Genomic DNA, 26,601 nt, shown 5'->3' with positions numbered 1-26,601 from the left:
TACTTTGAGGAATCTAAAATACAAGACATGTTTTCAGTTATTTCACACTTTTTTTGTTAAGTACATAATTCCATATGTGTTCATTCATAGTTTTGATGCCTTCAGTGAGAATCTACAATGTAAATAGTCATGAAAATAAAGAAAAACGCAATGAATGAGAAGGTGTGCCCAAACTTTTGGCCTGTACTGTATAATTTTCATTCTTTCCCGTATTTTAGATTTAGATTCTCTGGACCCTGGACTCTGAATATTCTTCCACTCACACGTACGGATGCACACACAAAAATGGACCAAATTGGAGGCTTTAAATGATTGTACCTGGTCTTTGTACTGCTCCCCTTGTTTCCTTTCATCCTCCACCTGCATTATCAGGTCCTTGAGCTTCTTGTCCTTCTGGCGCACACTCTTAGCAGACAGCTGCTTGTCTCTGAGAGGACAGAAGAGTTCACAGAGGAACATTAGAATTACTTATATAAATGGAGAAACACTTTATTCAGACATGATCTTTGACTCTGACCTGTTCTCCTGCTCCAGCTGCTCCTCCAGCTGTGCCACTTTAGCCTCCAAGGCAGTGATAGAAGACTTGAACTTGGACTTGACCTGGTTCTCCATCTCCTGCAGCTTGGCCTTCAGCTCCTTGTTCTGGCGCTCCATCTGCTGCCGAGCGCTCTCGTTCTTCTGGGAGGTGCTGCGCTCCGTCTGCAGCTCGTTGTTCAGCTGATCCGCCTGTGGAAGGAGACCATGCAGAAAGAGAGACATGAGGCCTCAGTCGGCACCTTTTGAGGCCTTTTATGACTCAAGTTTTCATCTCTAAACTTGACTACTGTAACGCCTCCTGACAGGCTGCCAGCCTGCACAGTAAAACCGCTTCAGATGATCTAGAACTTGGTGCTCCTGGTCTACAACCAGCCAGAAAGGTCACATGTCACACCACTGCTCATTGAGCTCCACTGGCTACCTGCTGCAGCATCAAATTCAAATCTCTAATGCTGCCTACAAAGCTGTCTCTGGTACTGCTCCTACCTACCTGAACCTGATTCAGACATATGCTACCTCACCACCATTGCGCTCTTCCAATGAACGGCGCCTGGCTCTGCCCCCTGTTGGTCCAAGACAATCCAGACTCTTTGCATTTCTTGTTCCCCACTGGTGGAACCACTACCAGTTCCAACCAGAGCAGGGGCGTCCCTCTCTACCTTTAAAAACCTCCTGAAGACCTTCAGAGAGCATCTTCTCTCCTAGCACCACACGATAATTCTACTCCTTAAAGCAGCTATTCTCAACCTTGGGGTCTCGACCCCAATTGGGGTCGCGAGATGATTTCTGGGGGTCGCCAAATCATTTTGGAAGTCAGCTCTGTCTCCACTGTGTTAAAGTGTTCATGTGTTAATGGTTTTTAGTCTTTTTGGTCATTTAATGTCTTTTTTTTTGGTAATTTTGTGTCTTTTTTTGTCATTTTGTATCTTTTTTTGTCATTTTGTGTCTTTTTTTTGTCATTTTGTGCCTTTTTTGGTCATTTTGTTTCTTTTTTGGTCATTTTGTGTCTTTTTTTGGTCATTTTGTGTCTTTTGTGGTCATTTTGTGTCTTTTTTGGTCATTTTGTGTCTTTTTTGGTCACTTTGCTTCCTTTTTTTGGTCATTTTGTTTCTTTTTTGGTCATTTTGTGTCTTTTTTGGTCATTTTGTGTCTTTTTTTGGTCATTTTGTGGTCAATTTGTGTCTTTTTTGGTCACTTTGTTTCTTTTTTTAGGGTCATTTTGTGCTTCATTATTTGTCCAAAATTTGTTGTATCAACTGAGTTTGTGTGATCTGAACTGTGCGTGTGATTTTCTGTTCAGTGAGCGGGGGTCGCGGACAAAAAGCATGTTAAATTGGGGGTCGCGACTCAAAAAGGTTGAGAACTACTGCCTTAAAGAACTGTCACTAGCAGGTATTGATGCACTCATAGCTCTTACTGCACTATACGTTGATTGTTTGCTTTTATTCTTCCTGTAAGTCGCTTTGGATAAAAGCGTCTGCTAAATGACTAAATGTAAATGTAAATGTCGAGTAGCTGCTCACCTGCTGCGTGCTCTTCCTCAGCCTGTCGTTGAGGATCTCCATGTTGCTCTGCTCCTCCTCCAGCTCCTCCTCCAGCTGGGAGATCTTGGCCTCCAGGCGACGTTTCTCATCCGCCAAGGCTGACCTGCACACAAGGAGCACACCGTGTAACCACGTAACTTAAGTCTTCTGCTTTCATTTCACAGAGGAAGCAACAGAGTGAAATCTCTCCACCTACTTTCCGGAGGAGTTGCTGGCCAGCTCGTCAGACAGCTCGTCTCTCTCGGCCTCCGCCTGCTTCCTCGCTCTCTCAGCTGCAGCCATTTCCTACAAACATGAAGTTTGAAGTTTTTTATTTTGCACAATAATAAGACAAAAAAATAAATGACAACAAAAGAAAGTGTGTGTACTACTCAGGCGGCAACCGGGCGCTAAGTGTGGCTGCAATAACATTTCTGTCCATTCAGTTCAATACAAAATGCACAAAAAAACGTTTCACTTGATTTATTACCTCAGAATTTTTTTTAGGACAACACTATGGTCTCAATCGCTATAAAAAAATCTACTTTAAGACAATTTGATGTCAATAGTGTAAATAATGGCCAAGAATCGTATGCTAGCTTTAATTGACAGGTGGCTAACAAGGCGAGCCGTCATCGGGAGAGAAGCAGAAAAATGCGTATCCACGGCAACGTGTCAATAAAGTTATATGTAACGTTATATAGATATAAAAAGGACGTTTACCGATTTGGTCTCATAACTTTGACCCTTTCACTGTATTTTCATTTAATGACAGTTTATTTGAACGTTTTGTTCATTAAATGTCTTGTTCAGTGTTTGGTTGGACTAACAGACACTCCAAGGAGTCGCTGCTCAGTTTTCTGAGGTAAATAACATACATTTTGTTTTGTTTTTTGGCCAAAACTAACATCCCAGTTAATGCTCCAGTTAATGCTAACATGAATTAGCAGCAGCTTCTCTCAGTCAGGTTGAGGTGTAGAGAGGCTGTAGTCAGTGATCAGATCCCTCTCCTCCTCCACAGTCCAGATATGGTCTGCTCCCCATATCGGAAACAAGATGGTGACGAGTATAACGCTGAACTTGATGCCTCAAACGGCCACAAACCAACAGGTGACATCATGGTCACTACACTATACAGTCTATGGTACTACTTAATGACCTGAGCAATCACAGCCACTAAACTGCTCTTGTATGTGTGTATATTGTATGTTAAGAGAGGAAAACTGTATTGAACTATTAAATTGATCATTTAAAGTATTGTACCTCTGTATTTTAAGGAAAACTGACCAAGGGTAGAACGACAGTGAGGAGGTGAAATCTTGTCAGTTGTCTAGTTTTGTACTTATGTCATTGTGAGTTGACTTGGAAATACTCACTGAAAGCTTTAGGAATGCGATTGAACTATATATATACTTAAGATAAAAATGCATATTTGGTATATATTGATCTGAAAATGTGTCATTATCTATCAGAAGGATCTAGTTGTTTAGAAAATGTGGCAGTTCTAACAAATCTTTTCTGAAGGAGATAAATACTATGGAGGGGGGAATCCTTTATTTCAAGCCTCAGCTCTCAAACTACCTGCTGCCTTGTTGGGAACTGAATGTGTTACCTCCTGCAGCTGCATGAGCTCGGCCTCCAGACCCTTGGCCTTCTTCTCACTCTCCTTTGCGGTAGTCAGCACCTCCTCTTTGGCAGCGCGGGCGTCTTCCAACTCCCTCTGGTAGTCCTTCATCTGGGCCTGGTGGCAGGAAGAGAGCGTTACAATGTGATTGATTTAACCAGTTACCATTCAAGGGCCTTTTTTTGGAGAATTGGTGGTTGTGTTTAGGGGGAGATAGCAGGTCAACAATAAATGCCACATATAAGTGGTGACATCATCTGTGAACCTGAAGATTCATTCGATGTGTGTCAAGTTGTTCTGGTCAAAAATATCTGATAAATTGACTTATATTAATGTTATGAACCCCTTATACACCTGAATAGGTTTAAATAAATAAATAAATATGTCCCTTAGAAGTCCATTTCTATGTTCAACTATGTTCCATAAGTTTTGGGTTGATACCATTTGTTACGCACATTTGTTGCTGAATTATGCAATATTATTCATATGAAGAATGGATAAAAATGGTGTAAAAGACCCTCCAGAATATAACCTGAATTTTAACAGGTTAACAGGTATATATACAGTCTAGCCATTGTCCATGGTTTTCTTGATAATAACCAAAATCATTATCAAGAAAACAATGGAAAATGTCTAGATATCAGCTCTTAAATGAAACTCTTATGAGTTATTTTTGTTATCATTATTAGCATTAAAATAAACAAGAAAGGGAAGAAAACAAGGGTCTAATTTTTTTTCTTCCATGACTGTACTACGGCCGAGATTTAACTTTTTTCACTCTGGAGGGTGGTTTCAGATTTTTGCGTTTTTAAGCCCCAAAAACGGCGTCAACGTCTAAACGAAAGGCACTTCCGATAAAATATTTTGACGTTTTTACCCGCAAGCGTCCTGGTGTAAACGGGGCCTTGATGAGTAAGTCCCTTCATTCTCACCTGGAGCTTGCGGAGCTGCTTGATGGCCTCGTCTCGTCCCTTACTGGCCGTCTCGATCTGTCCCTCCAGGTCTTTCATGTCTGTCTCCAGCTTCTTCTTGGCTGCTGTTGCTGAGGCCCTCTGCTTACGCTCGTCCTCCAACTCTGTCTCCAACTCACGCACCTGAAATCAGTACGCATGGTGATTAGATTACTGACGCATCTCTCTGATGGAGGATCACATCACATACTTTCATTTGAGTCAGGATATTTTCAATCAATCAATCAGTCTTTCAATCAATCAATCAATAAGTCTTTTGTTTGTATTTTGGTATTTTTGGTTCCTGGCAGCTTTATACTTTGTTAATTAAAATAAAATGAAAAATCTGACTGATAGCCAAGTTTGTGTGGAGAAAAAGGAGCCATGCATGTGATGTAAGGACAGACTGAAAGATGCTGAACAGAGACAGAAATGAATGCATAGGAAGATGTAAATTTACTAGATTAAAGTGGCAAATCTACAAGAAAAAAAGTTGCAGATTTAAGAGATTTAAAGTGGCAAATCTGCGCGAAAAAAGTCACAGATTTCCGAGAAAAAAGTGGGGAAAAAAACACCTTTTTTCTCCCAGATTCATCACTTTAAATCTCATAAATCTGCAAATTTTTTCTGGTAGATTTGCCACTTTAATCTCCTAAACTTTTTTCTCAAAATATTACCCCCTTCTACACACTCCACAGTCCACATTCTGGCTGTATGTATTATCCTCCAATATTCTCTAGGGTTGAAATTTGGAATTTGCAAGTATTTCAATGAGCCCTATTAAGGGTTAAAGGAGAGCCTCTTCACCTGTTTGACGAGCTGTCTCTTCTTCTCCTCTCCCATCTCGTCTCGTCCTTGGAGGTCCCTGTCGAACTGAGCCTTCAGGGCCTGCATGTTGACCTCCAGACGCAGCTTAGCGTCCTCAGCCGCCTGCAGCTCGTCCTCCAGCTCCTCCAGCTGAGTCTTCATCTCCTCCACCTGGGCCTCCAGGCCTCGTTTGGACTTCTCCAGCTCGTGGACCTGCCATCAATATATATATTACTAAATTACTGACCATATTTTCATGTAATTAGCATAAAGAAATAAGCCCAGTGGACTTTCAGCCTAAAACTCAAATCCAGTCAAATCAAATCAAATAGTCTTTATTGTCATTATATACACTACTGGTCAAAAGTTTTAGAACACACCAACTTTTCCAGAATTTAATTGAAAATTATGCAGTTTAGTGTCTCAGTGTACTCTGAAATTAATGCACATTTGCGACATTTAAAATTCTTTATTGAGCATGATAGTGTTTTGAAAATAAAAAAAGAACTAAAGGACTAAAAAAAGACACAAAATGACAAAAAAAGACACAAAATGACTTACAAAGACATGAAAAGAATTCAAAAATGGACAAAATAGCCCAAGACTCCATAGAGTTAAGTTGTTAACCCATTTCTTGATCCCTGAAAAAAGGCCTACTTGCATAATTCTGAAATGTAGCCTACATTATTTTTCAGTTTTGGTTAACCTTACCTTTTTTTATTTACCTCTGGCAGTTCACCACTTACCTTCGTACTCTTTCAAGCTGTTCATTTGACTTGAACTGCTTGAATTTCAATAAAAAAATGGAAAAATTGGGGTGTTCTAAAACTTTTGACCGGTAGTGTAGTTCACTATACAACTAAATTGAAAGTGCAGCTGCATAAGGTGCATAGTTATGACAATCATAACACAAAACAACATGAGTAAAAACATTTAAAAAAATACCGAGCTAAGCAAGGACAAAAACAAGAACAAGGACATGTGATGTAATAAATAAGTATAAAAATACATAAATGGCGACTGAAAATGCTATAATTTATAGATGAGGTAAATTGAGTGTTTTGCACATATTAATCGTATTGCATCCAGTCAAACATTCTGTGATGTTTTTAGTGAAACGCTGCTCCAGCACTCACATTTTTCCCCACGTCGTCCTTGGAGCTGATCAGGTCCTCCATCTCCATCTTCAGGGCCTTGTTGGCTCTCTCCAGCTCCTCCTTTGAGCCCTGGGCCTCGTCCAGAGCTCTGGCCAGGGACAGAGCCTTGGTCTCCTTCTCTCTGGCCTCAGCTTCGGCACGGTCTCTTTCATCGGCGTATTTACTGGAGATGCTCTTCTCCTCGGCCAGCATCTGGAGACCAGAAATGACAGAAAACGATGGATTATATGGGACATTTTAGGCTGGAATGCTAAAGTAATGTAGCAGAATTTTTTCATGTGTAATTTATTAGTCTTATTATGCAAATAGTGTTGTTATGGCACCTGGTCAAACTTCTTCTGCTTCTTCTCCAGGTTGGACACATTCTGCCTCTGGTTGTCCAGGTCCATCAGCGTGTCCTCCAGCTCCTGCTGCAGACGGTTTTTGGTCTTCTCCAGCTTGTCGTATGCGGAGGCCTTCTCCTCAAACTGAGTGTTTGCTGCCTCCAGATCTCTCTGCAGACGTTTCTTACCTTCCTCCAGCAGTTCGACGTTTCCCGCCATTTCATCAAGCTTCTTCTTGGAATCTGACAACTGTTGACAGAAGGAGACTTTGTTCAGGCTCTGATCATGGAGACTGTATACTCCTTTTTCATCTTCTAATGTCACTGACATCTCTCTGTAATGTCTAATGCTGGGCTTACACCAAAAGATTTCCCCAGTCCCAGACTAAAAACTAAGAAGTCTTTAGTAAATCTAGGAGTTTTACTGGAGTCACGGCGCTCCCGTCATCTCCATCGGTAAGTTTCAGGATGTAATCTGCTCTGTTTCATATCATATCAAACGTGTTTGATATTATCTCAAGTCGCAGTGATGTAACATCACAATAATGCTAGTAAGCTCAGTCCTAAATAAAAATATAGTGATGTCATATATTTAGATTTTTGGGGGCGCTGTTTCTTAGTAAAGAGAACAGTAAGGAGACACAGTTAACCCTTTATCGGGCGAAGAACCGCATTTGGTAACTTCAGTGGATATCCAATAAAAAATAAAAACATTTAGAGAAAAAAGTTGCAAATTTACTAGATTAAAGTGGCAGATCTACATGGGAAAAAAGCAACTTTTCACCACTTTAAATCTTGTAAATCTGCGACTTTTTCCACGCAGATTTGCCTCTTTCATCTAGTAAATGTGCAACGATTTTGATATCTACTGAAGTTACCAAATATAGTTCTTCGCCTGATAAAGGGTTAAATGTATAAATAAATGTATACATAAATAAGTAATAAATAATCGATGATTAATGTATGATTAACTAAATGAAAGTTGATAGAGCTGATAAATATAATTATTCAATTAAACAAATTATAATTAAATAGGACATAATGTATATCATGAATTCATTTCTAAATGTTCCTTTCCTTTATTCTTTCTTATATCTATTTTTACTGTAAAATAGTCAACTTTTCATGTCATGTCAGCAGCTGGAGCCAAAAGCTGCTTCTCCTCCGTTTGGTAAGTTTTTATCAAGAGCATGATAGGAAAAAAAATGCTAAAAGAATCTAGTTGTAGTCTTGTAAATAGATTCACAGTCTGTCTAAAATCTCAGTGTGAGACTAAAAACTCTGAACACTTTAGGTGTGAGCTGATAGTTCTCCTGTAGTCTTTTCCAAATATTTTCAAAGTCTTCTGATTTATAGGTAGCATTAGTTCTTTTTTTTCTGTGATATTTTCTGGTCTCACGTCCAAATTATAGATGAACCTGTGAATAATTGACCCCTAGTGTGAACTCTGACCTGGATGGTGAGGGTGGACACGTGTCTCTCCACGTTCCTCTTGGCCTCCATCTCCTCCTCCAGCTGCTCCTGCAGGCTGTTCTTGTCGTCCTCCGCTTGCCGCAGCTTTGCCGAGAACTGCAGTTTCTGACGCGTCTCCTCAGCCAGCAGTTCCTGTAGCAGCACACCAGGTCAAAGGTCAACGCTTTATTTCTGACTCAATGTCAGCACGTTTTGTGTAGTATGTTTAATTGTGACAGTAAAGGATAGATAGAGATAGATAGATAGATAGATAGATAGATAGATAGATAGATAGATAGATAGATAGATAGATAGATAGATAGATAGATAGATAGATAGATAGATAGATAGATAGATAGATAGATAGATAGATAACTTATTCATCCCCGAAGGGAAGTTCGGTTGTCACAGCAGTCTGGTATTAAAGTACAATAAAATACAATATAATAAAATACTGAGGTAGAATACACAAAAAAAACAAAAGAAAACAACACATAATAGAAAAAGGACACTTAAGAAGTTAAAAAGAAGATCAGTTGGTAGGTAAGGTACAGTGGCAAGATGATGGTAATTGTACTGATGATATGATGGAAATAATGCTATTGTGACTAGACAGTATATAATAATACAGTATATATATAGTATATAATATATAACAATATGATAATATAATATGTAATAATAAGAAGAATAAGAATAAGGCCAGTGTAATAATAATAGTATATATCACAGTATATAGCAAAAATAGTAATGGCATCAACAATATATGTATATAATAATAATAACAGTAGTAGTTATAGTAGTAGTAGTAATAATAATAATAATAATAATAATGCATGACATTGCAATGTGTCATATGTTTAGCCTGTGCAGGGTGTGCATACATACATAATATATAATATGTAATATATATATATATATATATATATATATATATATATATATATATATATATATATATATATAATATATAACACATATTTCTGCTAAGTGTCCAGTTACCTGTGAGTCTTGGAGTTGGGAGGTAAGACTGGAAACATCTTTGCTCAGTTTTATGTTCTTGCCCTCTGCTTCGTTTAGTAGGTTTGTCACACTCTCCAGTTCAATCTGTATGGAGATTTAATTACATTAATTTTCAGAATATCAGTCTGACAGCTTTCAAAAATGCACACTACTGATTGAACTACTTAAAAAGTCACTTACAGTGATCTTGGAGCAGCGTTCTCCCAGCTCGGCCTTCTGCTTCTCGCTGTCGGTGAAGCGTGACTGCAGATCCGTCACCTGACCTTCCAGCTTCTTCCTCTTGTGCTCCCCGTCTTGTTTGGCCTGGCTGAGCGAGCGCACCTCCATGGTCAACTCTGATGTCTCCTTCTCCAGAGCTTGTTTAGCCTTCTCCAGGTTCGACTTCACCTGAACAGATGAGAGAACATACAAGATCAACATCCTGCGTATTGTATAACTACGGAGCCCCAGACATGACATGGTAAAAAAAAATTAAATTGTGGCCACAATATAGCTATAACGTGCGCACGAAATATTAATTTGTGGCCACAAAATACTAATTTGTGGCCACAAAATACTAAATTGTGGCCACAAAATACTAATTTGTGGCCACAAAATACTAAATTGTGGCCACAAAATACTAATTTGTGGCCACGAAATACTAAATTGTGGCCACAATATACAAAATTGTGGCCAAGAAATACTAATTTGTGGCCACAAAATACTAAATTGTGGCTACGAAATACTAATTTGTGGCCACGAAGTAGGTATAATGTGCGCATGAAATACTAATTAATAATATTAATATCATTCCTGGACAGCTGGGTACGCAAATCGAGCACACCTTCTCTACTCTAGGAACTGCAATAGCCTACGTGATGTCCTTAAGGTGAGTGTCTTTTCTTATTCTGTTCAATATCTTGTTATCCCGCATTTAGGCAATTTAATTTGGCCTATGTTTGATACTTTGTTACAACGGGTAGCCTATCTGCTGACGTCTCACCCGACTTACAGACGTGTTATCCTCATCATGTTACTACACTTTGTTTTGAGAGTTTCAGCTTGAAATCAGATAAAACAATTTTTTTTTTTTTTTACCATGTCATGTCTGGGGCTCCGTATACAACAAAGGTTGAAAAGCTTGATTTTTTTTAGAAACATGATGCGGGCCGTACTCGTTTGGACTGCTCCAGCTGCTCTGTGAGCTCCTCCACAGCCTGGGTGTGTTTCTGTCTCATCTCCTGGACCTGGGACTCGTGGGTGCGGTTCTCGTCATCCATGGCTCTCTTCAGCAGGTTCACCTCCTGCTCACGTTTGGCCCTGGATGGATGGGTCATGCAGATGTTTGTTTATTTTACAAATATGACAAAGATATCACGAATGTCTCACACCTCTTTCAGAATCACTTTATTAGTCCCTTGAAGGGAGATTTGTTTTGCAGCAGGACACACAAGACAAGGTACACAACGATAACAGAATAAGACCCAATAAAAGTCTAATAAAACACAGTCAAAGAAACGCCATACGCATATATAAAAAATATTTATTTATATTTATATATATTTTAAAATATAAAAAATATATATATATCATATACCGATATTCAGCATAAATATATCAGGATATGACTTTTGGTCCATATCGCCCAGCCCTAGTTAAAATGAGAAAACAATGCGTAGGGTTGCATGGGAATTCAGAAAGAAATAAAGTCACTGTAAAAAAAAAAAACACCAGCAAATTCCTGTCTTCAACCAATGTTGTTCCGTATTGTTATTGTCTGACCGACCTGAGTTCCTGCTGTGTGGCAGTGGTGTCCAAGGTGTCCTCCAGCTCTGATTTGAGGGCCTCCAGCTCCTCTCCGAGGTCCCGTTTGATCTTCTCTGCCTTGTTCCTCGCCGCGCGCTCAGAGTCGAGGTCTTCCTGCAGGTCGGAGATGTGTCCCTCCAGCTCTCTGATCTTCTTCAGAGCGTTGTTCTTCTGAGCTGTCTCATCTTCTAACCTGAGTGGAAGAAAAGGGCATCGATGAGGATATTTGTCAGCATGACAGTAATAGCACCCAAGAAGCTAAAAGGTGATGTGGTGTACAGCAGCTATTCTCAACCTTGGGGTCCCGACCCCAATTGGGGTCGCGAGATGATTTCTGGGGGTCGCCAAATCATTTTGGAAATCAGCTCTGTCTCCACTGTGTTAAAGTGTTCATGTGTTAATGTGTTTTAGTCTTAATAGTAATGTCTTTATTTGGTCAATTTTGTCTTTTTTTGGTCATTTTGTGTCTTTTTTTTGGTCATTTTGTGTCTTTTCTGGTCATTTTGTGTCTTTTTTGGTCATTTTGTGTCTTTTTTTGGTCATTTTGTGTCTTTTGTTATCATTTTGTGGTCAATTTGTGTATTTTTTTGGTCATTTTGTGTCTTTTCTGGTCATTTTGTGTCTTTTTTGGTCATTTTGTGTCTTCTTTGGTCATTTTGTGTCTTTTTTGGTCATTTTGTGTCTTTTCTGGTCATTTTGTGTCTTTTTTGGTCATTTTGTGTCTTTTGTTATCATTTTGTGGTCAATTTGTGTATTTTTTTGTCATTTTGTTTCCTTTTTTAGTCATTCTGTGTCTTTTGTTGGTCACTTCGTTTCTTTTCAAGCTATTCAACTGTTGAATATGGTGAGTTTTTACCTAAAATGTTGGTTCCAATTGAGAGTTTTAGTTTAATTAGTTATTTAGTATTTTAGTTAATTCAAATATTGCTGGCTTATTTTAATGTTAATACAGTTGAGCTAATCAAGCCACAATTACTCAAAATAACTATATATGGACTTCTTTCAACATATCATTGGTTTTTCCAGTGCCTAGATAGTTTTACTTATTTAAATAATTCTTACAAAGAAACATTTACTTACTGCACTGGCAGATAATTGTATTTGTTTCAACATGTATTTGCTTAAGTTGAGAGTGAGTTTTGATCTCTTGACCTTTGCAAGAATAAAACTCTGCTGCATGAACCTCTGAACGAATCTCCTGCTACTTTTTTGATTCTATCATTTTTGAGTCTTAGAGTCGGGGGAAGATTTTGGTGTTTATGTTGTTGGCAAGTTGGGACGCTCTCTGCCTGTCTAATCTGACCTTTGACCTGTCTTCATTTGCCACTACTTTTCCTCACATGTATTGAGTTACTGGGCTTTGTAGATTTAGGTTGTTGATATTTCTGTCACTTTCCATGACTTTACCTGGCCAAGGCGTTCTGTAACTCCTCCTCCTTCTTTGCCAGCTGGGCTTTGAGCTCAGCGATCTGTGCCTGCAGGTCGGCTATCTGCTCCTGCATGTCGTTGGACTCGGCTTCCAGCTTACGCTTCGCTTTATCCAGCTCCTGTCGACCCTTCTCCTCCTTTTTCAAGCGGACTATAAGTACAGCGGAGAGACAACAATTAGCATGAATGTTGTTTTGCTCAAATCGTGACATAATGGGTTTGAGGAAATTAATGCATGATAATCTATAAGGGATGATTTACCCTCTAGCTCAGAGATCATAGACTCATGTTTGTTTTTGAGCTTGGTGAGGTTCTTTGACTTCTCCTCTTCCTCTGCCAGGTTCGAACTGAAGTCTGCGATCCGCTCCTCCATCAGCTTCCTCTCCTACAAAACACCAAGAACGCAATCTATTTGCAAAAATCTACTTTCTTCCCAAAAGCAATAACAACCCTGAACTCTCATATGCACTGACTTTCCATATGGACTTTATTACTGTGCAATATTACTTCGGCAATGTGCAATAATTTGTGCAATAAATTGTGCAATAAATTGTCCTTCAATGTGCAATATATTTATGAACACTAAATAGCATCATCACCCTTTCTTGCCCATGTTTTACATTATATCTTTTTTTTTTTTTCTTTACATTTACTTGCCTAAGTAGGTGTATGTTTATGTTTATGTTGTATGTATTTTATTTATTGTCGCACTGCTTTCTGGAGTCAGCTCTTAAATCTCATTGTACATGTGTATAGTGACAATAAAGGCATTCTATTCTATTCTCTATTCTATTTTTATACAGTAGTTCTCTTAATAAGTGACTGACCAATATAACTGATAAACATGCTGTTTGTTTGTATTTACCTTCAGCAGCTTGTTGTTGTGGTCTTCCATCACCAAGATGTCGTCCTCCAGCTTTTTAATCTTCCCTTCGCAGGTCACCTTCTCCAGCTGCAGCTTTTGACGAGCATCTTCTTCCTCCTCCAAATGTTCCTCCAGTTCCTACAAATAGAAATAATGCAGCTTTAGTTTCACACATTACCTGAGCATGAAGCTTTTCAACTATACAGGTACATCTAAAGAAAATTAGAATATCATGAAAAAGTTCAACATTTTTTGTCACTCATTTCAGAAAGTGAACTCATACATTATATAGATTCATTAAAGTAGAGTGAAATATTTCAAGCCTGTTTTTCTTGTAATTTTGATGATTCTGGCTTAGAGATAATGAAAACTCAAAACTCATTCATGCAAAAGGAGCCCAACCAAGCATTGATGGATAGAAATGAACAGACTTTTCAGAAGCCTGACATTTGTGTTTAAAATATCCTTTTTTTTTTTTTAAATTGATCTTATGTAATATTCTAATTTTCTGAGATTTTCTTGTGTTTTTTTGTGGGTTTTTTTATTATCTCTAAGCCAGAATCATCAAAATGATAAAATGAAAGACATACAGGCTTCAAATATTTCACTCTATGTGTAATGAATCTATATAATATACGAGTTTCACTTTCTGAAATAATTGACAAAAAATATTGAACTTTTTCACGATACTCACATTTTTTGAGTTGTACCCGTACAAAGGTTATCAGGGACAATAACATATGAACAAAAAAACAGATGTATAGACCTGCATCTGCTGCTGCATCTTCTTCTTATCCACCAACAGCGCCTGAGCCCGTTCTTCCTCTTCATCCAGCCTCGCCTCCATCTCATGGAGGATCTCCTCCAACTCCTGCTTCTTGGCCCCCAGACGGACCCTCATCTCCTCGGCCTCGGCGTACAGCTCTGTCTCAGCTTGGAGCTGCTCCTGCAGTGCGTTCCTCTCTTCCAAAACCTGAACGGACAGACTAGTTCAACTTGGGCTCAGCTTCATAGTCAGTAGATTCCTGGTCGACCTTTACCAGGAGTTCATTGTTATTAGTTTTACCTATGTACTGAATTAACCCCTTATGATTCTGCCCCTTTTTATTGAGAATTGGGGGTTGTGGGCAGTGGACTTTTAGGGGGAGATAACAGGTTTACAATTAATGTACATTTGTACATGAATGCTGCTGCTAAATGTCTTAGAATGATTGATACTGTTTATCATGCTTGTTCGAGGTTCATTACTAACTGTAAGATGTCCACTCACCATTGTGAATTATCCTCTGGGGTAGGATGGCCTGCTCTGGCCACTCCAAGGGCTAGTCATTGGTATACTTTCATTTATATAAGGCAATATTGGGACTGCTGCCTTCGTACATTTGCAGCTTAATTACTGTGAGAAATGCAGGATCTTATTCTCTTCGTTCACAAGATCAATTGTTGCTTTCTGTCCCTTATGCTCGTACGGAGTTGGGTAAAAGGGCATTTGTTTACTCTGCACCTTATGTATGGAATATGCGCCAGAAAGAATGGAAATTAACTGAATTTGTTTCTTTGAGCACTTTTAAATCCAAACTAAGAGTTATTGAGGCCAATTCCACAACATGTACTTGTTTCTCATGACGTGTTTAAGGTCTGTATGTTATGTAAATATGTAACTGTATTCTGTGTTTGCTGCCTCTTGGCCAGGGCTCCCTTGAAAAAGAGGTTCTTAATCTCAATGGGATATTCCCTGGTTAAATAAAGGTTAAATAAAAAAAATATTAAAAAGTAATATTAAAAAATATTAAATGCCCCATAGAGGTGTTGTACATCATCTGAAAGCAGGTGATCTGAGGATTAATTTGGGATGCAGCTTAGCACTGTGTTGTTTTGGTCATAAATCACTAATAAATTGACTTAACAATTCATTAAACCTATTAACAAGGGTTCAGAACATCAATGTATTGCTTTCTGAAGTCCATTTGGCTGTTTAGGGACCACAATATGTACAGTTTTTTTAAAAAAATGCAATAAGCATGCATGTTATCATAATAAAGCATGTAAGGGAACACTTGTGGGAACCCATAAAATCCCATTTTCATTCATAAATTATAACGTCAGAGGTCAGAGGATCAATTACTTAAAAAAATAGGCTAACTCTGCAGTGTTTTGCCAACCTCCAAACAAAATACCCTGACATGCTTGGTACTAATGGATTCTTTAGATCTTATGTTTCATATGATATTAATATCTTCTCTGTATGAAAAATTAAGCCTACTATACTGCCCTACAAAGCCTAACTGCAGTAACTACACACAGGGTAAAACTGAGAAAAACTGCTTTAAAGTTTTTTAATGTTTTTAAACTGGCCAGCCAAATGGGTGATAGGTAGATAAGTGATATGACACTTGTTTCTACATGTACCGATGATGTAATTTTTATGCTAATAAAATCATGACAACTTATTTGACCTTTGACCCCAAAAATGAAGTTACTGCACTCTGGTTTTGCTGTAAAAGGTTCTAATAGTAATGCACAAACAGAGTGCAGTAACTGCTGTGTTGTCGTCTTCTTTCAGCTTTTATATTTTGTTTTCAGTGAATAAACATTTTCTAATAGACTTTGTTATATCAGTGTATTTAAAAGTGTTTAACAACTTTTTAGACTTAATTTTGACAGCAAAAGGAAGCTGAGAAACATGTTTGTGTCATTGTTGCAGATTTAGTCTTTACCGATGCGTGTTTCAGTGTGATCTCCTTCAGCTCAGATTCAACCTTTACAGCGACTTCTTTGGCTCTCTGCAGCTCTTCCTCCTTCAGACCCATCTCCTCCTCCTGTCGGGTCACTTGCAGCAGAGGCTTGACCTGTGGTTCAAATAGTGTAAAGGCAATCAATCAGACTTTATTTGTATAGCACTTTTCATACAAGAGAAATGTAACACAAAGTGCTTCACATAAAAAAGGAATAAATAAATAAATAAATAAATAAATAAATAAATAAATAATGAAACATAGAAACAAGCAAACCCCCTCCATCCAACCATCCTATTATAAACAAAGCAAAAATTGAGGAAGCTCCATCTCAATGAGGAGCAGTGAGGAAACACTGGAGGCAGGTTAGAAATGAATTAGATAATTAGAAACAAAATTAAATAATAATAACAATAAAAATTAAAAGAGCGAGAGATAAAAAAGATGGAAACAATAAATAAATAATTAAAAAGTAGAGCATGATAAAATATATATGTATAAAAATAGACTAATAAATAATAGCAAACAAATAAATAAAAGAGAAGATGTTGTAACACTAAAATGCATGAGCAGAAAAATATTTAGGAGGCTGTTCCACAAACGTGGACCACAGAGAGAAAATTACAAATCACCGTGGTTTTTCATTCTAACTTTTTTGGTTTTATTAAAAGGCCACAACCAGAAGGCCTGAGGGTCCTCGAGGGTTCATAGGATAAAAGTAAATCAGATAAATAGGCTGGACTAAGACCATTAAGAGATTTAAAAACCAGTAAAATAAGTGCACAGGCAGCCAATGCAGAGACTTTATAATAAGTGTAATATGAGCTCTCTTTCTGGTCTTTGTCAACAGACGAGCAGCTGAGTTTTGTAATAACTGTAAACGATCTAATTTAAAGGTTAAGTTTGTAATTTACAAAAGTAGCCTAAGGAATATTATAAAAGCCTGAAATACCACATTTTACTGTGGTTCTGTTTCATGACTGTGCAGAATGATTATCTGACCTTTGTGAAGAGCCTCCACCACTGCCAGTTCCTGAGTTTGAGGTAGGCAGCACAGTTCCTCTGGATCACTTTCATGGCTGTGAGCTGCTGTTGCCTCTTGGCGAATGCCCTTTAAAAACACAACAGCGAAAACAATATATGATATCAATGACAATATCATGAAAAGTGTTTCTAATTAACAGCGTGACTTAGACAGCAATTTATAAGAGGGTGACGTATGGAAAAAATTATTAGACCACCATTGTTTTCTTCAGTTTTTCTTGTTCATTTTAATGGCTGGTACAACGAAATGTACATCTGTTTAGACAAATATAATAAAAACAACAAAAATAGCTCATAAGAGTTTAATTTAAGAGCTGATATCTGGACATTTTCCATGGTTCTTGATAATGATTTTGGTTATTATGAAGAAAATCATGTTAAATGTCTATATATCAGCTCTTAAATTAAACTCTTATGAGCTATTTTTGTTGTTATCATTATAATTGTCCAAACAAATGTACCTTTAGTTGTACCAGCCATTAAAATGAACAAGAAATTGGACCATGACTGTATGTGAGGGGAGGCTTGTGTTTTCATACTTCCTGGCCAGGAAGCCTCTAGCCTGAGCCTGGAAAGCGATGATGACCACAGTGATCTTCAGATCTCTCTCCTCCTCCAGCTGGGCCAGCACTCCTGTGCGGAAAAAGATCTTACTCTGGCCGATCCGGTACAGGTTGGGGTCCAAGTCCAGATGTTTGATCTAAACAGAGAGGAGATCAGTCAGAGAGAAGTAGGCTCACTCTGGGTATGAGAACGTCTGAATAAATGCACACACGGACAGGAGTATTGAACTTCTTCAACTCTTTTTTTTTACCATGAGGCAGCAAGCTTGTTTGCCATCCATGAAACCTTTGGGAATAGCACCAGCTGCCAGGATCTCATAGCTGTGGGACGAGATAAAAGAGACAAATAGATGCTTATTATGGCAAGAAAGGTTTGCAGCGACTACTGGAGACAGATATTACAGTTATTACAGTCCATAGACACTTTAAATAAAGGACTAAAAACTTTTCTTTTTAGCAAAACCTTTGGTTCCTCCCGTCCAGATGGTTAATATATATATTGCTTGTTTAATTGTTAATACCTTTCTTATATATTTCTAGTTTATACTACTTGTTTACTATTTATTGTTATTTTTATTGAAGCTTCTCTCTATCTTTCCACTTTGCTGGATTAATAAAGGAAAATCTTCTCTTCTCTATTATCAGTGGGGCTTTAGTTCTTAGTACAGTTTTAACTCAAAGGATAAATAAGAATGACAGAGATGTATACTTTTTCCTCTGTTTTTAGCTGGTTTATCATTTTTTATCCTTTTTATAATTAGACTGTTATGCCTTTAACCTGTAGCACTTTGAGATTTCCTTTATTGTAAAGTGCATTACAAACATTTTTCATAATTATATTTGATGTATTTTCACTATAGCACCTGGCTTTCACACAGCCATCTTTGATGTACCACCTCCAGGCTGCAAAGTCTCAAATTTGCAAAGTCTGCTTGCATGCAGACTCATACTTTTTAATTGGAAATCAAATACAACAATTCACCCAATTCCTGTCTAACTATTTTTGTATTGTTTTTGTATTTTTTTGTGATTTAATTTTATTTTATTTAAAGAGTGTAGAGGGGGGAGTGGGCCGGGGGGATGTATCTCTTTTTGTGTCTATGCTTGTAAGTTGTATGTTTGTTAATGAAAAACTGCAAAATTAAGTTTTAAAAAAGAAGAAAGTTTTGCAGAATAATTATAAACTATAGGAGGGCTGTGAGATTAAAGAAACAAATTGTATTTTTAATCACTATTTTGGCTTCCAACATTTATGAAAACATGAAAATCGGAACAAAAATGATCATTGTACCACATTCTGTTTATCAATGATGCTCTCATTTTGAATTTAGTTGTTTTAGTTGTTGTGGAAATGCACAAACATGAATTATTTAGATCAAATTAATGTATTATTTATTATTAATTTCTCCCGCTCACCGTTGGCGGAACTCCTGGAAGACGATTCTGTTGGGGAATCCTTGTCTGCAGATTCTGATCCCCTCCAACACGCCGTTACACCTCAGCTGCTCCAGCACCAGGTTAGCATCCAGCTTACCAGCCTGAGGAGAATATCACATTGGGTTTATTGAAGGAAATACACATAGATCACTCAGTACTGAACAGGTGCTGCATTTAGGGGGATAATTGTTATTTATGTAACATGATTGATGTTATGGCTTCAGGAATACACACTGTGATTGTGCTTTAAGGTAACAGAACAAAGTGCTGGGCATTTTTTTCTGTCTTTTTATTTTTTTTAACACATTCAGAGAGGACACAGCTACCCTTCTCTTCTTTTTGTTGTTGTTTTTTTCCAACACAAACCACTGAACACACTAGAGCAGCTGGAGCCAAAAGCTGCTCCATTTTGTAAGTTTTTACTAAGAGCATGATGGGAAAAAAAATTCACGGTAGGAAAAAAATGCTAAAAGAATCTAGTTGCAAGCTGCAAGATTCACATCCTGTCTAAAATCTCAGTGTGAGACTAGGCTGGGACTAAAAACTCTAAACACTTGTCTTTAGATGTGAGCTGATAGTTTTCCAGGAGTCTTTTCCAAGTCTTCTGATGTACAGGTAGCATAAGATCTCCTCACAATGTTCCTCTTTGCCAAAAGTTACGAGTGTTAATGTGTTCTTTACCCTCTTCTCGTGGTTGGGGATGATACATCTGACGAAGTTGGGCTGGGTGTTGTGCAGTGTGGTCATAAGTTTGGCCAGAGACTCTTTGTAGAGCTGTCCCACTGTTCGGAACATTCCCTTCTTGGTTTTTGAGCCGCTCGGCATGGAGCTGTCTGTCATCTTGGCTAACGTGTCGAGACCCACCACCCTGTCGGCTGAAACACAGAACAAAACATTATGTTAACCATCAAAACTGTGTATCAATCGATCGATCAATCGATCGATCGATCGATAGATAGATAGATAGATAGATAGATAGATAGATAGATAGATAGATAGATAGATAGATAGATAGATAAATAGATATTGACCTTATGTAATATTCTAATTTTCTGAGACACTGAATTATGGGTTTTCATTATCTCTAAGCCAGAATCATCAAAATTACAAGAAAAACAGACTTGAAATATTTAACTCTATGTGATAAATCTATATAATGTACGAGTTTCACTTTCTGAAATAATAGACAAAAAATATTGAATTTTTTCACAATATTGTAATTTTCTGAGATGCACCTGTATATCTTTCCATATAAACAGTGACTGTAATGTTTACTTGCTATCACAGTGTATTTTATTATTAAATACAACTGCAGGTAATAATCTAAAATACAGATTTTTTTTTCAGTATTACTTAAATGCCTTAACAGATTTATTAAGCACACTTACATGTTTTCCATGTAAGTCAACCATTTGAATTGGTAAAGTGTTTGTTTAACACCAGCAGAGTGAGACATCTCACCATCTTTCCAGAGGTCTTGCACAAACGGGTTGGAGGAGTTGTTGAGCAGCGACGTGACGTTGTCGTTCAGAGGGTCCATGTTCTTGGTCAACCAGGCCGTGGCGTTATAGTCCACCTTTAAACAAAACAACATCAAAGTTATATGAGCTTCACAGAAACATTTTTTATGTCAGTAATCATACAAGCAAATCTATTTTCAATCAAGTGAGCCAAATTATAACTAAATGAAGAGAGTATTTGGAATATATTCCCTCTACATCAGGGGTCTCAAACTCAAATTACCTGGGGGCCGCTGGAGGCAGTTTCAAAATGACCAAAGATAGACACAAAATTACAACAAAAAAAAGACACAAAACTACAAAAAAGACACAAAATGACTGAAAAACACTGAATTACTTTAAAAAAGACACAAAATTACAAAAAAGAGACACAAAATTACTAAAAAAAGACACAAAATAATTTTAAAGACACAAAATGACCCAAAAAAGACAAAAACACCAAAAAAGACACAAAATAATTTAAAAAAGACACAAAATGACCCAAAAAATACACAAAATGACCACAAAATGACTGAAAAACACTAAATTACTTTAAAAAAAGACACAAAATGACTGAAAAACACTGAATTACTTTAAAAAAGACACAAAATTACAAAAAAGACAGAAAAAACGAAATTACTTAAAAATTACCAAAAAAAAGACACAAAATAATTTTAAAAAGACACAAAATGATCCAAAAAAAGACACAGAATTACCAAAAAAAGACACAAAATAATTTTAAAAAGACACAAAATGACCCAAAGTAGACACAAATTGACCACAAAAAGACACAAAATGCTTTAAAAAAAGACACAATATTATTAAAAAAGACACACAATTAAAAAAAAAAGCCAAAATTATTTTAAAAAAGACACAAAATGACCAAAAAAAGGAATCAAAAGGACCTTATTCACACAACACGGTAAAGTGCCATTCATATAAAACTCACATTAAACTTTCATATCAAGGTGGGGGCCACAAAATATCGCCACGAGGGCCGCAATTGGCCCACGGGCCGCGAGTTTGAGACCCATGCTCTACATCATATTATACCCAACCCCTCATTCTCACCTTGCCAGCGTAATGTAAAATAGAGAACTCTGTCTTGTCTTTGAGCTGTTTCGGTTTGGCGAATTTCACGTGGTTCCCTTGTGTGTTCATGAGTTTCTCCACGAAGGAGACGTCTGTGGCTTTGGGGAACCAGCACTCCTCGTCCAGCAGGGCCAGGATGCCTGGAGGGTTGTTCTGCAGAGAATACAGGTATTACTTAGTTTGACCAAAATTTAATTTACACTAATCATACTAAATCCCAAAATATCTGCGCTAGGCAGGAGAGCGTGCTTAAGCTGGACTCATGAGTAAAATGGATTTAAATATCATTGTGCTTTTATGGCCTTGAGGCCACTCACCGGCCTCTCGATGAGCTCGATGCAGGGCTGCAGGTCGAGGCCGAAGTCGATGAAGTTCCACTCGATGCCCTCCCGCTGGTACTCCTCCTGCTCCAGGATGAACATGGTGTGGTTGAAGAGCTGCTGCAGCTTCTCGTTGGTGTAGTTGATGCACAGCTGCTCAAAGGAGTTGTCCTGCAACAGCCAAAGACACCAAGACAACTCAGGAACCATGGACGCTACAGGACAAACGTTTGGAAGAAAAGTTTTTTACAAAAAAGATCATCATTGCTACACTTTGCAACAAAATAAACATGATTATTATATAAAGAGTCACTTATTAGAACACATTTTTACTCTGATTATCAGGTCTTTTGGTTTTTATTGTTTAGACTTTTATTGTACGGGCAGTCCGTGGAATCGGGCTTGTAACTTGAGAGTCCCGGGTTCGAATCCCGGTACTGACAGGTCAAGGACTGAAGTGCCGTTGAGCAAGGCACCTAACCCCCCTGCACAGCTCCCCGGGCGCAGCAATGTACTGCCCACTGCTCCTTGCATGGTTTGTTCACTTGTGTGTAAAAAAGGGTTAAATGCAGAGGTTGAATTTCCCCATTGTGGGAATAATAAAGTAATCTTCTTCTGTATAAATCTGTACTCTTGTTTCTTTTGTCAGAGTATGAACAGTTGAGATTTATTAGGATTTTTGTATCTAAACTCTCAAAAGCCAAAGGGTTAAAGTGAAACATTCAAACTGTGATTTGTTTATTTTACTTTTGCACTAAAGTTGTGACTCTTCCCAAAACTTATTTTATTTAGTTAACATTTATTTAGCAATGGTAACATCAATGTATACCTAAAGGTAAATTGAGGAAAATGGTTCAATTCAATGAAAGTTAAGTAGGATCGTACAGTAAACACATCCAAAAATCCGAGGAATCCATACTGGTTTTTAAGAAAGCCATAATGAACAGAAAATTTAAGTTGCTTCCAAACTCTTGGCCTGTAGTGTTTCTCTGACTTAATAAGCTGCAACAACTTGTTTGTTTCTGACTCGTTAACACGTCCACACCTCAAAGATCTCAAAGCCAGCGATGTCGAGGATTCCCAGGAAGGAAGCTCCCTGGCGTTTGGTTTTGTCCAGGGCCTTGTTGACTCGGGCCAGGATCCAGCGGAAGAGACGCTCAAACACGGCTTTAGCCAGGGCTTCAATAGCAAAGTCAGCCTAATAAACACACAGACAGAGAAAATATCTGATGAGGGATCAGAGTGATGAAGTTGATTTAAACTCTGATGACAGGCTTGGGAAGTGGTCATTAAATGTTGTGGTTTCTCTGTGGTACCTGCTCTTTGGTCTGGGCCTTCTGCACCACCTCTCTGCCCACTTTGATCCGAGGGGTGAGGATGGCGCGGGTGAAGTCTGTCACATTGATGCCCTGCAGGTGACACACCTTCTGGGCCGCTGAAGGAGAAATATGAAGGTACACTTAACACAGGCACTTGTTGAAGTCAATTTAATGTCTGTGAAACTGTTAATCCTTTATCAGGCAAAGAACTATATTTGGTAACTTCAGGTAATATTTCGAGAAAAAAGTTTACTAGATAAATTTGGCAAATCTACAAGAAAAAAAGTTGCAGATTTACGAGAAAAAAATTGGGAAAAAGCAACTTTTCTCTCCCAGATTCACCACTTTAAATCTCATAGATCTACGCATTTTTTTCTCGTTGATTTGCCACTTTAACCCTTAATAGGGCACTCATTGAAATACTTGCAAATTCCAAATTTCAACCCTGGAGAATAATGGAGGATATTACATACTGCCAGAATGTGTAAAAAAAAACCCATATGAAAGTTATATTTTGAGAAAAAAATTTACGAGATTAAAGTGGCAAATCTACGAGAAAAAAATGTGCAGATTTATGAGATTTAAAGTGGTGAATCTGGGAGAAAAAAGTTGCTTTTTTCCCACTTTTTTCTTGTAAATCTGTGACTTTTTCCACACAGATTTGCCACTTTAAATCTCTTAAATCTGCGACTTTTTTTCTTGTAGATTTGCCACATTAATCTAGTAAATTTGTAAATCTTTTTTCTCAAAATATTACCTGAAGTTACCAAATATAGTTCTTTGCCTGATAAAGGGTTAAAAGTTGAAAACGTGTGAACAACTTTGTAACAATGAAAGGTTTTGTTGTCTGACCGGTGTTGTCTGGCATAGTGGCCTGCTCCTGGTTCCTCTCTTTGTTGAACTTAATGTTTCCCAGCTGCATGACGGTGGAGCACACCTTCAGGATATCTGAAACATGAGGACACGACAGTGAGCGTCAAAGAGAAACAACAGTGGCACATCCAAGTTGCTTATCTCAGTGATTCCCAACCTTTTTCTTGAGGGAACCACATTTTTATCATTGTAAACTTTGGACTACTCCACCCAGAGTTTTGGTGTGAAGTGTGCTGTGACTTTTCTAAGGGTTTCGACAAATGGTTTTCAAATTATTTGGAAATAAAAACACTTAAAAAAATTCCCCCAATGTTAACCTATGGAGAGGCTAGAGTGGATGATGTCATCGCTAGAGTGCAGAGGGAGAGAAAAATTTGTCCCAAAAAAAGAACTGCAAACTGCGCTTGTGGCTGCAGATACCACTCTACAGAAATAATTTATACATAGAAACATAGTAAAATGTGTCTTCTCTAGGGTTGTCAAAAATATCGATACTCAAAAAAGTATCGATACTAAAACGTTGTATCCGGATACAATACTCATTTTCAAAAGTATCGAGTATCTGAAGCTTGTTATCATAGTTGCAGTTTCTTTTTGCACAACTGTTTTTTACTCTAAATATTTAACCTGTGGTTCTGTTCATTTTTCTTGTTAATAAAAATATTTCTGTTAAATTTTGGGGTCTTTGTTTTTATCCTTGTGGTATCGAAAATGGTATTTTTTTGGCAAGTTTTCGCTGCACAGTGATGTGATACACATATCTTTGTAATCAGCGTAGTTTCTGCTAGTAGTTTGTGTGGACTTTCGGTTTTAAGAGGTTAAATTTACACTTATATGTTAAATTACTTTTGAAAAAAGCAGACATTCAAACTTGCATGAAGCCTTGCCATCTGTTGTAAGGTTGTAGATTGGCCTTTTTCAAATGTATAGGCATAGATGTATATATTTAACCCATTAGATTTATTACACCCCTTAAATTAAGAGGGCTTTGTGAACCCCCGTGGATCTTTGGCGCCCCCCTGGGGGGGTCGGACCCCTCCGGTTGGGAATCCCTGGCTTATCCGACTCTCTTTAAGTAGAGTTGAGATCAGAGATATTATTGCTGATACCGATTCTCTCCTCTTCGGTGAGTCCCATGATGTTCATGGCCTCCATGGTCTCTTCATACATCTCATCGTCCTCCTGGCCGGTGACCTGAACGTGACCCGCGCTCAGGAAGCGGTAATTACCGAAGGGCTCCAGAAGAAGCTCCTCTGAAAACAAAACACAAGATGATAAGATGAGATGAGATTTACTGATCCCAGACTGGGGCTCACAGCAGCTCATGAGTCAAAAAAAGCAGATTAAAAAAGAACTCTTATTCTGAAAATAACTCTATGGAGTCTTGGGCTATTTTGTCTATTTTTTTCGTTTTATTTAAGTAATTTTGTGTCTTTTTTGGTCATTTGTGTCTTTTTTGTGTCTTTTTTGGTCATTTGTGTCTTTTTTGTGTCTTTTGGTTATTTTGTGTCTGTCGTTGTCTTTTTTAGTTATTTTGTGTCTTTTTTTGTCATTTCGTGTCTTTCTTGTTAATTTGTGTCTTTTTGTGTCTTTTTTGGTAATTTTGTGTCTGTTGTTGTGTCTTTTTTTGTTATTTTGTGTCTTTTTTGTCATTCTGTGTCTTTTTTAGTCATTTGTGTCTTTTTTGTGTCTTTTTTTTGTCATTTTGTGTCTTTTTTTGGTCATTCTGTCTTTTTTTGTCATTTTGTGTCTTCTGTGTTTTTTTTTTTGGTTATTCTGTCTTCTCATTTTGTGTCTTTTTTGGTTATTTTGTGTCTTTTTTAGTCATTTTGTGTCTTTTTTGGTAATTTGTGTCTTTTCTTGATCATTTTGTGTCTTTTTTTGTCATTTTGTGTCTTTTTTGTTCATTTGTGTCTTTTTTGGTCATTTTGTGTCTGTTGTGTCTTTTTTTGTTATTTTGTGTCTTTTTTTTGTCATTCTGTGTCTTTTTTAGTCATTTGTGTCTTTTTTGGTCATTTGTGTCTTTTTGTGTCTTCTTTTGTCATTCTGTGTCTTTTTTAGTCATTTGTGTCTTTTTTGGTCATTCTGTCTTTTTTTGTCATTTTGTGTCTTCTGTGTTTTTTTTTGTGGTTATTCTGTCTTCTCATTTTGTATCTTTTTTGGTAATTTTGTGTCTTTTTTAGTTATTTTGTGTCTTTTTAAGTCATTTTGTGTCTTTTTTGTTCATTTGTGTCTTTTTGTGTCTT

The 26,601-nt window shown here is 37.6% G+C and overlaps 1 protein-coding gene across 2 annotated transcripts in view; it reads right to left on the bottom strand.

Moving 5' to 3' along the window:
- myh11a (myosin, heavy chain 11a, smooth muscle) overlaps positions 1–26,601 on the bottom strand; it is a 65,247-nt gene that overhangs the window by 3,525 nt on the left and 35,121 nt on the right. For both annotated transcript variants that reach the window (XM_059355113.1, XM_059355186.1), the window contains 31 exons: positions 25,465–25,608; positions 24,335–24,430; positions 23,480–23,598; positions 23,209–23,361; positions 22,161–22,334; positions 21,823–21,996; positions 20,714–20,828; positions 19,934–20,127; positions 19,232–19,353; positions 18,067–18,136; positions 17,792–17,952; positions 17,211–17,319; positions 16,191–16,322; positions 14,240–14,446; positions 13,474–13,611; positions 12,870–12,993; positions 12,588–12,759; positions 11,161–11,373; positions 10,550–10,694; positions 9,576–9,782; positions 9,375–9,479; positions 8,373–8,525; positions 6,922–7,170; positions 6,578–6,790; positions 5,442–5,654; positions 4,617–4,778; positions 3,673–3,801; positions 2,278–2,366; positions 2,061–2,184; positions 518–726; positions 319–427 (listed from right to left, as the gene is read on the bottom strand). In XM_059355113.1, coding sequence (XP_059211096.1) covers positions 319–427; positions 518–726; positions 2,061–2,184; positions 2,278–2,366; positions 3,673–3,801; positions 4,617–4,778; positions 5,442–5,654; positions 6,578–6,790; positions 6,922–7,170; positions 8,373–8,525; positions 9,375–9,479; positions 9,576–9,782; positions 10,550–10,694; positions 11,161–11,373; positions 12,588–12,759; positions 12,870–12,993; positions 13,474–13,611; positions 14,240–14,446; positions 16,191–16,322; positions 17,211–17,319; positions 17,792–17,952; positions 18,067–18,136; positions 19,232–19,353; positions 19,934–20,127; positions 20,714–20,828; positions 21,823–21,996; positions 22,161–22,334; positions 23,209–23,361; positions 23,480–23,598; positions 24,335–24,430; positions 25,465–25,608 — 4,724 coding nt within the window. The remainder of the gene's footprint in view (positions 1–318; positions 428–517; positions 727–2,060; positions 2,185–2,277; positions 2,367–3,672; positions 3,802–4,616; positions 4,779–5,441; positions 5,655–6,577; positions 6,791–6,921; positions 7,171–8,372; positions 8,526–9,374; positions 9,480–9,575; positions 9,783–10,549; positions 10,695–11,160; positions 11,374–12,587; positions 12,760–12,869; positions 12,994–13,473; positions 13,612–14,239; positions 14,447–16,190; positions 16,323–17,210; positions 17,320–17,791; positions 17,953–18,066; positions 18,137–19,231; positions 19,354–19,933; positions 20,128–20,713; positions 20,829–21,822; positions 21,997–22,160; positions 22,335–23,208; positions 23,362–23,479; positions 23,599–24,334; positions 24,431–25,464; positions 25,609–26,601) is intronic.

The sequence above is a fragment of the Centropristis striata genome, chromosome 1 (assembly GCF_030273125.1).
Source record: "Centropristis striata isolate RG_2023a ecotype Rhode Island chromosome 1, C.striata_1.0, whole genome shotgun sequence".
Lineage (NCBI taxonomy): Eukaryota > Metazoa > Chordata > Actinopteri > Perciformes > Serranidae > Centropristis > Centropristis striata.
Note: the sequence above shows the minus strand (reverse complement) of the source record. Positions and strands in the feature narration are given on the sequence as shown.